The sequence below is a fragment of the Schistocerca cancellata genome, chromosome 8 (genome assembly GCF_023864275.1).
Source record: "Schistocerca cancellata isolate TAMUIC-IGC-003103 chromosome 8, iqSchCanc2.1, whole genome shotgun sequence".
NCBI classification, from domain to species: domain Eukaryota; kingdom Metazoa; phylum Arthropoda; class Insecta; order Orthoptera; family Acrididae; genus Schistocerca; species Schistocerca cancellata.
The window spans coordinates 341,470,849-341,484,493 of NC_064633.1; the positions used below are offsets into that span (position 1 = coordinate 341,470,849).

At 44.8% G+C, this 13,645-nt stretch overlaps 1 protein-coding gene across 1 annotated transcript in view; it reads left to right on the plus strand.

Annotated features, from left to right (window-relative positions):
- LOC126094552 (protein groucho) overlaps nt 1-13,645 on the plus strand; it is a 701,311-nt gene that overhangs the window by 465,080 nt on the left and 222,586 nt on the right. Inside the window, exon 4 of the mRNA XM_049908986.1 lies at nt 3,576-3,620. Coding sequence (XP_049764943.1) covers nt 3,576-3,620 — 45 coding nt within the window. The remainder of the gene's footprint in view (nt 1-3,575; nt 3,621-13,645) is intronic.

Genomic DNA, 13,645 nt, shown 5'->3' on the forward strand with positions numbered 1-13,645 from the left:
GCAGTGCAAGTTACAAGGGGGGGTCTGTTTGATCCAAAAAGAATCAATGAAGGTTGTTGGAGATGCCAGTGCCTGTCCATGTGCCATCAATAGCTTGTAGATACGTTACAGGGAGACAAGTCAGTCCGCAAGGCAGCTTGGAAAAGGTCGCCGACGCATTACAAGCCCACGTGTCGACCGATATCTGGCCATATTTGCATTGTGGTGTCGTATGGATATTGCCAGAACATTGCAAGCTGATCTCAGAGGGGCCACTGGAGCCGCTGTGTCCGATCAGACTGTAATAAGTAGGCTTCGAGGAAAGACATTACGACCCAGACATCCTGTTCGAGTACCCCTCTTGACACAGCAACTTGTTGCAGCTCTAGCTCTTACACAAGTAATTATTCGACTTGGCATTGATTGATAGAGCCGGCAGTTGTGGCCGAGCGGTTCTAGGCGCTTCAGTCTGGAACCGCGCGACCGCTACGGTCGCAGGTTCGAATCCTGCCTCGCGCATGGATGTGTGTGATGTCCTTAGGTTAGTCAGGTTTAAGTAGTTTTAAGTTGTAGAGGACTGATGACCTCAGCTGTCCCATAGTGCTCAGAGCCATTGATTGATAGAGATGTCCGACGTCCTGAGGGGTGTCGTGCCAAATTCTGTCTAATAGGCGCGTTAGACAGTCAAAATCGCGAGCTGGTTGGAGGGCCCTGGCCATAATGCTCCAAAAGTCCTCAATTGGGAAGAGACCCGGCGGCCTTGCTTGCTAAGGCAGGGTTTGGCAAGTACGAATACAAGCAGTAGGAGAAAATCTCGCCATGTGCGGGCAGGCATTATCTTGTTCAAATGTAAGCCCTGAATGGCTTGCAAGAATGGCAACGAAACTGTGCGTAGAATCGTGCAGCTGAGCTGTAAGGGTGCGCTAATGAGAAGCAAGGGGCTCGCTGTCAAGGGCAGTGGCACCTCAGACCATCTCTCCTAGCCGTCTGGCCATATGGCGGGCGACAGTCAGGGTGCCAGCCTACCGCTCTCTGAGGCATCTCTAAACACGTCTTCGGTCTGGAATCTCATTGTCTTCGGTGATAAGTCTCGCTTCAGATTGAGCACCGATGACCAGTGAAGACACGTCTGGAAGACGCCACGTACAGAGGTGGGGAACCAGCCTGATTGTCGCGCACCATAAGGCCCTACAAGCTGGAGTGCCACTTCTTTTCACAGCATGTCCACTTTGGTTGACATCTGCGGCGCCCTTACAGCACAGCAGTAACTCGACGATATTATACGCCCCGTTTTGTTGCCCTTCATGGCACGCCATCCTGGGCTTGGATTTCAGTAAGATAATGCCATCCTGCATACGGCGACGGTTTCTACTGCTTGTCTTCCTGCTTTCCAAACCCTACCTTGGCTAACAAGGTCGCTGGATCACTCCCCAGCTGAGAACGTTTGGAACTTCGTAGGCAGGATCCTCCAACCAGCAGAATATAATGACGATGTAACACACCAATTGGACAGAATCTCGCACGATATCCCTCAGGAGGACATCCAACAATTCTATCAATCCAGTCGAAAAACTGCTTGCAGTAGAGCCTTATGTCCTTATTTCCTCTACTACGTTGTAAGAGTACGACAATGTGAAGAAAAATGTTGCTGAGCGGCAGAATGAAGGCACAAGTGGGGTATTAATCTTGTGTTAATGTTTTTGATGAATGCTGTAATAAGTAATTCGTCGCGCTGGAGAATTCAGTACCTGGCCGTAGCAGCGTATGTGGCGACGAGGTACTGCAATCGGGATATCGACTAGACGTATTCCTCTTCAGGGAATATCCGCAGTTGTCAAAATTCAGTCGCCATATCTCTTTCCTTTATTTCTATATGACAAGTTTCGGCCCAGCTGCCCATCTTCAGGGAATTTGTTACAGTTACAGAGTAACCCGTCGAATATGGAACTGAAAGTTCACTTTCACTGAATTATGACAATGAACTTTCAGTTACGTATTCGGCGGGTTAATGTGCAGCTGTAAGACATAATTTTAAGATGGGAAGTTGGCAGGAAACCGGTCATGTGGAAGCAAAGGAAAGCGATCTGGAGATATAATGTGGATAATTTTACAAAGTAAATGTAGTGTCACAAGTAACTCAAGTTAGAGTAGTTGTAATAGTAGTACACTGACGGAAAAAAAATCGCATCACCAAGAAAGAGTTGTGCGACATAAACGAAAGTTAGCGGGCGTCTTTCCACACCTGAGATATATCTATTCAGATTTCGCGCCAGTCACATAAGAGTGGCGCTAGTAGCGTCTCTATGAGGAAGCAAATCAGATTTACGTTAGATACACGCTGCAACAATCGTGAGCATTAGTTAGCTTTGAGATTGGACGTGGGAAGTTGATGTTAGTCAGGAATGCCTTATGTGTTTTTAGCGGTATTGCAGAAAGACTTGGCAGGAATGTAGCTACTGTACATGATTGCTGGTAGCAGTGATCACGAGAATGTACGATCGGAAGAAGGCGGATCTGCGGACGGCCACGTGGCACTGCAAAGAGGGAACACCATCGTTATCGATGTATGGCTCTGATGCATCGTACTGCATCTGCAGCAGCAATTTGAGCAACAGTTGGCATCACAGTCACACAACGAACTGTTGCAGATCTGTTACTTCAAGGACAGCTCCGAGCCAGACGCCCTGTAGCGTCCATTCCAGTGACCCAAACTATCGTCATTTGCAACTTCAGTGGTGTCAAGTGAGAGCTTGTTGGAGGACAGCATGGAGGTCTGTTGTGTTCTCTGATGAAAGCTGGTTCTGGCTCGGTGGCAGAGATGGCCGTATGTTGGTAAGGGGGACGCCGGTTGAGGGCCTCCAGTCAACCTGTCTGCATGTTAGTCACCCTTGACATACACCTGGAGTTATGGTCTGGGGTGCACTCTAGCGATTATCTCACACAACCTGGCTGCAAACTTGTATCTCTGTCTGGTGGTTCGACCCGTTGTGCTGTCATTTATGAACAGCATTCCAGGGAATGTTTTCCAGCAGGATAACGCTGGCCAACATGCCGCCAACTTGCTGTACAGAGTGTCGACACGTGGACCTGCTCGATCACCAGATGTGCCTCCAACACAGCACACGTGGAACATCATCGGACAACTCCAACGTCATGCACAACCAGCAATAACCGTCCCGGTATTTACCGGCCGAGTGCAACAGTCATTGCACTCCATCCAAGAGAGTTACATCCAGTACCTGTACAACACAATGCATTAACGTTTGCATGCTTGCGTTCAAAATTCTACTGTTACGCCGGTTATTTATGTACTAGCGTTACCCATTTGCACTGGCTTATCTCGCGCTTGCATTAATATGTTATCTTACAGTGTTAACTACGTCAATATGTTACCTAGACAAACGTATTCCCGAAATTTCTTTACTCGATATTAATTATTTTTTGGTGTCGAAACTTTTTTCCGTCAGTGTAGATTGTTATGATGGTGGTTGTGTTTTCAATGTTGCTGTGAACAGCGAGTTGTTCTCTCTTCCATGTAATTGTTTTATTTCCAACGTTATCTATACTCTAATATATTGTTTGCTTTCATTTTTCAGTACTACGAGATGTCGTATGGCCTAAACGTCGAGATGCACAAGCAGGTGAGTACAATGGGACGCCAGCCTGCTATCCTGAAACTCTTGTGACTCGGTGTTATATACCCAAGTTCTTGTATTTTTTGTAAAAAACTGGAAGTAGCGTGGACGCGCTAACGTTTCACATGAAACACGAGGTAGAGTAAGGTGCATTTTCACAAATACCCTTGACGGTGTTAATATAGCGCTCAGTTACAGTTCACTCTGCTGTAAACAACAACGGAACGCAAGATGCGGTGACAGTGGATGCACACTTAATAGACGTGCGTAGCAACAATTTAGTCTTTGACACAAGGCAGGCTAGAAAATGAATGGATGGTTTGCGCCTTACTTTGTATTCTAGCTGCAGCTACTTCTTTGGAAGAGCATATAAATGTCTTTCCACACTGCTGAATGTGAAGAATACAACAAATTTTGTTTTGAAAGGTGGATTAATTTACTAACGTCCACTACAGCTGAACGACAAGAAACTAAGAAGTAGGTAAGTTTGAAAGGATCTTGATGTGGAATAAAAAATGGTACACGGCGAAAACTAAATCAAAATAAATCGACAAGTTAATGTGTGAAATGATAGCAATTGGGGATATCCTGGAATAGGTTGGGTTTCGACGCTGAATGCAATTGTACCAACTGGCCAATTAAGCCGTCATTGTCCGCAGCTCGTGGTCGTGCGGTAGCGTTTACGCTTCCCGCGCCCGGGTTCCCGGGTTCGATTCCCGGCGGGGTCAGGGTTTTTCTCTGCCTCGTGATGACTGGGTGTTGTGTGCTGTCCTTAGGTTAGTTAGGTTTAAGTAGTTCTAAGTTCTAGGGGACTGATGACCATAGATGTTAAGTCCCATAGTGCTCAGAGCCATTTGAATCCGTCATTACTCTGCACGAGGCAGTTAACGTGAACACGTACGCGGATAAGTACGCCCCACCTCAAGAGAGAGAGCGCCGACGGCACACGAAACGAGCTGGCTAACGTGATTTGCGCTCTCCAGCGGCCCTTGTCGGCTTTATTTGGCTCGTAGACAACACAGGGTCTCTACGAAAATGTATGCACGCAAAATAACTGCGTTAACTCTCCTAGCGATTGTCAGAAAAGAGCGGAAAAAATCGCGAGGAAGGTTGATACTCTATGGCTTGAACTGTGAATTGCTGGTAAAAGAAAACCACATAGCGCTACAACGATCTGAGATACATACCAGTAGAAGTTATTATTTGTTAACTCAGTTGAACTGCCATGCTATCTTCAGTTTTGAATTGAATATACGAGGATTGGAACTTTAATAGTGGCAACTATTTATTTACAGCTCGTACGAAATAGATACGTGTTCCAAAGTTTTACTTACCTTCAAAATAGTCACCAGCATTGTGTGTAACCCGTTGCCAGCGATGTGGAAGTCGTAGGATACTCTTAGCAGTAGCCGGCCGAAGTGGCCGAGCGGTTAAAGGCGCTACAGTCTGGAACCGCACGACCGCTACGGTCGCAGGTTCGAATCCTGCTCCGGGCATGGATGTGTGTGATGTCCTTAGGTTAGTTAGGTTTAAGTAGTTCTAAGTTCTAGGGGACTTATGACCACAGCAGTTGAGTCCCATAGTGCTCAGAGCCATTTGAACCATTTGAACTCTTAGCAGTGCCAGTTGTGTTGACAGTTCGAGCGGCGCGGTCTGTTGCGACGAATTTGTAGCAGTTCTGAAGCGAAGGCAGTGAAGTGCTCCCTTCAGTTTAGAAATCGAGTTGAACTTACGAGGACTTAAATCAGAGGAGTGCAGTAGGTCGTATAAGACTTAGCAGCCCCATTAGTCAAACAGATCAGTAACAGATTGCACTGTACGTGCTTGAGTATTGTCCTGCAAAATGATGGTAAGGTCCTGCAGAAAGTGTCATCACTTCTGTCTCTGAGCTGGTCGTAGGTTGTGTTCCAAAAATGCACAGCATGGAGACAGAAGTGATAACACGTTCTGCAGGACCTGACCATCATTTTGCAGGACAATACTCAAGCACGTACAGTGAAATCTGTTACTGCTTTGTTTGACTGATGGGGTTGCTAAGTGCTATACCACCTACTGCACTCCCCTGATTTAAGCCCTCGTGAATTCAACTAGTTGTCTAAACTGAAGGAAACACTTCACGGCATTCCCTTCAGAACTACTACAAATTCGTCGGGCAATAGACCGCGCCGATCGAACTGTCAACACAACTGGCACTGATAAGAGTATCCTACGACTTCCACATCGCTGGCAACGGGTTATACACATTGCTGGTGACTACTTTGGAGGTCAGTAAAACTTTGAAAACGTATTTATTTTGTGCGAGCTGTAAATAAATAGTTGCCACTATTAAAGTTTCAGCCCTCGTAGATAAGTCATTTTTTCTGATGTCAGTTTGTGCATGCATAATATCCATACTCTCGCTGATTCGTTGACTACCAACACTCTAAAATAACGTACATCGTCACACTTAGTTCAAGATCGAGATCCATTTCGTAATTTCATTCGAACTGAAGAGGAGATTTTTTCGAAGCTGCTCACTGTCACTGAAAAATATATTCACCGACAAGATAAAAACGTGAGCCAGTCCATAATCACAGAGATAGTAATATTTATTTTACAGAAAGTTTCCTAACAGCAAAAACTTCCAGTGTGCCTTTATGGCATGGGCTGGCAGTCACTTTAAGACTTCTGGCCACTGGGAAAACATTCCAGTCGTTAGCCTATGCAATAAGAATTTCAACAAATACACCATTTATAATAAATAATATCGACTTCGGCAGGTAACACTTCTATTAAATTAATAAGAAAGAACCAGAATCGTTTAGAAAACAGCAAGTGAAAAAAAATTTTTTGGTCGGAGAGTGATGCAAACCTGTTACTTTTCGCTGTACAGCTCACGACTCTATCAACTTAGCTACGGCTTCAACATGGCAGTTTTTTCTCTCGTACATTGTAACACGGTGTAAAGACAGTATATTCAAATGTCATTATTTGATATTTAGTATGCAAACTGTACCGAAAAGATGCGCTTTTGATAGATCATCATTGTGCCGTAGCATTGAAACGGTTGGCTGTACTTTCGTAAAAAAATGGCTCTGAGCACTATGGGACTTAACATCTGTGGTCATCAGTCCCCTAGACTTAGAACCACTTAAACCTAACTAACCTAGGGACATCACACACATCCATGCCCGAGGCAGGATTCGAACCTGTGACCGTAGCAGTCGCGCGGTTCCGGACTGAAGCGCCTAGAACCGCTCGGCCACCGCGGCCGGCGTACTTTCGTAGCACACAAGTTATAACACTAAAAAAATCAGCTACAGAAATCCGTTAACTACGGGCATGTAGTCATTGTATTGCAAAGATTAGTAGCGAAAACGAGGCGTTTTCGAAAGAGCCTCAGTTTGCTGGAGCACACTGTATGAGAAAGCAAACCAACGAAATACGTAGTTTAACTCGGTACAATATGGCGGCTCCTTCGTTCCGCTTGTGACGTAAAACAATGTCGCATCTCATTGGCTGCCTTCCTCTCCACGAGCCAAAAATCAGTCATGGTAGATTTTTTATTCCACGCTCCGCAGTGTAGTGGAACGTGGAATTGCACGCTCTGTGGTCACCAGCTCCCCGCCCACGTGCGTTTTCGCGTCCCGTGAGAGGACGGCTTTATAGTGGAGCCATTTAATTTTATTTTCTTAGCATGTATTTCCATTTCTTAGCATGTATTTCCATTACATTAAATAAAGTGTTACTTTTACCTAGTGCAGTTCTCGACCAAAAATAATTACGCAAGTGCTACCTCCGACTTCGACAAAACTGTTGCCGGGTCTGACTCGGGTTGCGATAAAACCACGTCCTCCGTGTCACGACCCGTCACGATGTACACGTAAAGGCGGCGGCGCGCCAGCTGGGCTCGCGCAAGGCCGGGCCCGCCGCCAGCGCTGGGAACTGGGTCACCTGCCAGCGGTCCAGCGATCGCCATCTCCCAGCCACCTGCGGCCGCCACGCCACGCCACGCCTCGCCGACTGATCGCCACCAGGACTGCGAGCCCAGCTGCAGATAGATGCCTCGGCGTGCCGTACTTCGTTTCTCGCCTCACTGCAACATGGCGGCATCACAACGCAAAAGAAAATACTTTCAGATTCCACGCCCGCGAAATTCTCGCATGCCATCGTCACAATAACCGCAGCATTCAACACTGATGTCCACCGTGGTGCTGAACGCTCAGAAACGATCCAGCCTGCAGCTATTAGCTGTATCTGGCTCTCAAAGCACACAGTTTGTTTACGAAATGGGCGGGCATAAAATTCCTGCGTTACGACTATTAAAACGCATATTTCTCCTTTGTCCGTATGATAGTCATGCTGTTCATTCTTTAGTATACAGGAATAAAAACTTCATTATTATGAACATATTATAAAGCCTTAAGAAAAGTTCCATGTCCAGCCGGTAAGAACATCACCTTAGAAGAGTTCCGTAACAATTTAAAATAGTGTACCACATAAGATAAATAAGTATTTCACTAGCCTCACTTTTTAGTGAAACCCTGTTGTCATCCTTACTTCATCACCGTTTACATCCAGTAGCAGAATCTTTAGAACGTGTGAAATAGAAGACTTGAAAGAAGAAAGCGAAAAATATCTTACTGCAAGCTTTCTTGGCATTTTTTACCTAATATCGAGCATTAGAAACATACTTCTGTTAAATTAATAAGAAGGACCCAGAACATTTTAGAAAACGCAAATGTGAATAAAAAATTGGATTTTGCGAGACACCATCCAGCTACACGCCTCACACACCGCTTCGTAACTCCGCGTCTCTCCATAATGCATTGTCATGTCTTGTAGGTTACGATCTCCTGAAGACTTCAGCTGGCGATATGTTATTGACTAGCATTTAATTATAACAAATCGTGCGAAGAAAAACGCGCTTTTGCCGGATCTTCAGTGTACCGATGACGTGAAACGACATACTTTTCACCAAGTGAGGTGGCGCAGTGGTTAGCACACTGGACTCGCATTCGGGAGGACGACGGTTCAATCCCGCGTCCGGCCATCCTGATTTAGGTTTTCCGTGATTTCCCTAAATCGCTCCAGGCAAATGCCGGGATGGTTCCTTTCAAAGGGCACGGCCGACTTCCGTCCCCCTCCTTCCCTAATCCGCTAAGACAAATGACCTCGCTGTCTGGTCTCCTTCCCCAAAAAACAACAACATATTTTTCATAAAACGCAAGCCATAATGTGAAAAGGTCTACATACGAAAATTCTTAAACCACTAATATGTTTCCTGTCATTTTATGGTAACAAATCATACGAATAACAATCCGTTTTCAGTAGATGCTCTCTATGCTGGTGCTTCGCATTGGTATTGAGTCATAGCATGTCGCCCTCCATCGGTAATTCTGGAATTGAATATGATGCTGGCCTACCCTTAGCCGTACATACTTTCAGTCAGGTGCTGGAAGCTTTCTGGGGGAATGGCAGCCCATTCTTCACGGAGTGCTGCACTGAGGAGAGGTATCGATGTCGGTCGGCGAGGCCTGTCAACGGGGTCGGCGTTCCCAAACATTCCAAAGGTGTTTTATAGGATTCAGGTCAGGGCTCTGTGCAGGCCAGTCCATTACATGGATATTGTCGTGCAACCACTCCGCCACAGGCCGTGCATTAGCGTGCTCTATCGTGTTTAAAGACGCAGTCGCCATCCCCAAATTGCTCTTTAACAGTGGGAAGCAAGAAGGTGCTTAAACCATCAGTGTAGGCCTGTGCTGTGATAGTGCTACGCAAAACAACAAGGGGTGCAAGTCACCTCCATGAAAAACACGACCATACCATAACACCACCGCCTCCGAATTTTACTGTTGGCACTACACACGCTGGCGATGGCATTCACCGGGCATTCGCAATACCCAAACCCTGCCATCGGATCGCCACATTGTGTACCGTGATTCGTCACTCCACACAACGTTTTTCCACTGTTCAATCGTCCAGTGTTTACGCTCCTTACACCAAGCGAGGCGTCGTTTGACATTTATCCGTATGACGTGTGGCTTATGAGCAGCCGCTGGACCATGAAATCCAAGTTTTCGCACCTCCCCATAGTACGTGCAGTGGATCCTGATGCAGTTTGGAATTCCTGTGTGATGGTCTGGATAGATGCCTGCCTATTACACATTACGACCCTCTTCAACTGTCGGCAGTCTGTCGGTCAACAGACGAGATGGACCTGTACGCTTTTGTGCTGTATGTTTCCCTTCACGTTTCCACTTCACTATCACATCGGAAACAGTGGACCTAATGGTGTTTAGGAGTGTGGAAATCTCGCGTAAAGACGTGTGACACAAGTGACACCCAATCACCTGACCACGTTCGAAGTCCGTGAGTTCTGCGGAGCGCCCAATTCTACTCTCTCACGATGTCTAACGACTACTGAGGTCGCTGATATGGAGTACCTGGCAGTAGGTGTCAGCACAATGCACTTAATATGAAAAACGTATGTTTTGGGGGTGTCCGGATACTATTGATCACATAGTGTAGATAATGTTCTCCCACCTCATTGCTCTACGTTCAGATGCGCACTTAGAATGTCTGACATGCTCGATGTTACTTTGTACGTTCGGGAAGACTCCGTAGAATGCTTTTTCCACGCTGTGACGTCAGAAACTCTGCACGCTCGCGTTGACATTCGAATGCACGGCCCATGTGACGACAGCTGTAGCATCTGTGTACACAAGCAATTTATTATGGCGAGACGCAGCAAGCAATGTTTCCTCGCTCTATTTTGCGGTACTCGTTTGACGAACACTTCGGAAGTGAAACTTTGGTTCGAGTTGTGCTCGCCAGCCGCTGCCGCATCCTAACGATCTCGCCGATCACCGCGAAGCAGTGGCAGTATTGGCCAGTGCACGCGTGTTCACAAAAGGTGTCTTCAGGCTCCCACGGATACAGCCGGTTTGGATGTAGAATTACTTACTGAAGAAGTGAAGAAATACACTGAAAAGTGGGACACATCTAGCAACGGTTACCTAGCTAAGAAGATATTTTTAAAAAATTTAAAAATTTATTAACCCGGTCTTGATCGCAACAGATGGTCTAAATTATAGACCAAAACTGGTTGTCAACCAGAGTACCATCTATTGCAATCAAGACTTTTTTATTAAATTTTAAAAATATTTTACACGGATCGCTGTTTACTCTCAACTGAAATAACGATTTCTAATTTTTTTTTACTAACAAGGGAAACTCCCCGTCGCACCCTCCTCAACAAACCTCCCTATTGCAACCTCTATAACCGCGCGACTACTACGGTCGCAGGTTCGAATCCTGCCTCGGGCATGGATGTGTGTGATGTCCTTAGGTTAGTTAGGTTTAAGTAGTTCTAAGTTCTAGGGGACTGATGACCACAGATGTTAAGTCCCATAGTGCTCAGAGCCATTTGAACCATTTTGCAACCTCTATTTCTTCGTTGTTTGCTATGTTCAAATTTGTGTCTGTGTCGTGCTGTAATGTCCTTTTGCAAACTGAGGTGTAAGGAAGGGACATGTAACGACAGTTGATTCTGCACAACTACTGTATTACCAGCTGAAAAGCTGAAAGAAAGTAGCTTTCGAATGGGAACCGCAAACGATTGTGTCAAGGCGAAACATCAAGCGAATCCTCCAACGGAAAACACGTCTGGTGTGTCATGTACGCCATTAGCCGTACGTGTATGATACGATGGGAAACTCTTACTGGGGCATCTAATTTTTGCGCCTGATAAGTGAGTGAGATATGCCTTCTTGCACGATTAGGTTTTCGTATGAATGTGAATGATCACTCCAAAGGAAATGAAGAAAACGTAATAATTTGTCACATAAGGTGCAACAAGTAAACGCAACAGTTTCGCAATCACACAGTTACTCTGTGCTCTGTCAAAACATATGTTTTTAACGTTTTTGAAGTTTCGTTTCGTTTTGGAAGTTTTGACATTTGAATTCCTTTGTTGTAACGTAGTTCAGACCCGTTTCTTTTCCCCTGTGAGACGTCTATACGGTATCTTGCGTGCTCTCATTATTCATCACAACGGCAATGTATTCTTATCGCATGACTCATAATCTATAACCAATGTATAGTATGACAACTGCTAAGACTACAGAAAGAGAAGAAACATTTTAATGACGGGACGGACAGTTCATAATATTGTGAGAAAAAACGTAAATAGCACGAGGGAGGTTTGAATACGACTCGCCCACTTGGCAGTCCGACAACATGACCATGTAGCGACGACGCCATTGCTCTTTAGAACTACCCTATGTTGCACTTGTTATTCTTAGACCGTTTACCATTTCTATTTTGCTCTTTTTCCTTAGTTCAGTAGAGCTTCTTCCTGTTGTCATGCTTGATCTGTGTTCAGTTTTTGACGGTTTGTCCTTCGCTAAACAACTTTAGTTTCATCTTCTCTTAAATCTATAAACAGTGTCACAAATGCAACTTTCAGTGGCCGTGAACTAACGAATGAAAGAGTGCAAAACACTGCTTTTCCTCTGCCCACATCCATACTAGTTGCCTTCCAACCTGATACTGCTGAATCATAATGCTGCGATATCGCCGTCTGTGTACTGAAACGACTTCTGGCACAGCGAGCACGTGCTTTCTCAGTTATAATTTCATCTGTTAATCCGCTCTCTTTTGTCAATTAAGATTTGAATCATATCCTTGTTTCTAATCATGTCAATGGCTTTGACAAGTCAACGAAACATAAGAGGATGGGTTATTAAACAGTATGGATATCTCCACAATTTGTCTTAGAGCGAAAATACCAAGTATTTTGCTCCTGTTTTTCCTGAATCTTTACTTTTCTTCTGCTATACCTATAAAATTCTGTATTCTACGTCTGCTTACAGTTAAGAGCAGTTTTAAGGTGGTATCGAGCACGATACTTCTCCAGTAATTATATAACACCCGTTTATCTCCTTTTTTATACATTGAAATTATAATACTATTCTTCAGTATGGAACCGCGTGACCGCTACCGTCGCAGGTTCGAATCCTGCCTCAGGCATGGATGTGTGTGATGTCCTTAGGTTAGTTAGGTTTAATTAGTTCTAAATTCCAGGCTACTGATGACCTCAGAAGTTAAGTAGCATAGTGCTCAGAGCCATTTATAATACTATTTTCCATTCTCTTGGTGTCCTATCTTCCGTCACATTATTATTAAAAAAGTACTCGCCCGCGTTCGTCGAACCTTACATACGATGTTTCAAAAGTCGTGCGAAAAGTACTGTATCATTTCAAAACTAGTGTGGTCTACACATACACAGTGCGTTCTGGTCCTTTCCTTAACGCGACGTAGCACGAGGTCCAAGGGGGCACGCTGGCGGCTGTGTTCCTCCGATTAGTAGTCGTCTAAAGTTGCATGCGAACGGCTACGCCAATAGATGTCGCAGATTACTTACTATAATCTTAGGTTTTGTTCGTTTGGCTTTTTTTAATTATGTATTTTATAATTTGTATATGATTTGGTTACCTCCCATGAACTTGATACATTGTTATGTTATCGCTGTTCCTAAAGCCAACGTCATAGCTTTCAACATCACATTTGTCACTCTCTCCTTTCCTTTTTAATAATTAAAAAAACTTTATTAATGTTATTTATGTATTTAATTTTATTTCTGTTTCGACGTTTAACACATTTTAGTTCAGAATAGTTTTTACCTAACTGTACGGTTTTCGCTTAACTGTCCATACTCATATGTCAAACTTTTGTACAGTAGCGACATCTGGAGTTTACGTAACAAATATGTTTTTTGTCACAGCTGCTGCCCTGTTTGGACTGAATTGCAGCGCCATTCAAATTACGATGTTCCTGGCACTATGGCCTGGCTTGTACGAATTATTATATCTGTTCTCCTCTCGAAAAGCACCAAGGGAGATGCCGAGCCTAACATCCCCATCAGCCGGACGGATCACATGAGACATTGCGGAGACGTGTGGAATTTAATTCGGGATATTGACGATAAGTCTGATGACCAGGTAATATGCGCCACCAATTCTCCCCTTGCTTGCGAAATACTGGCATTG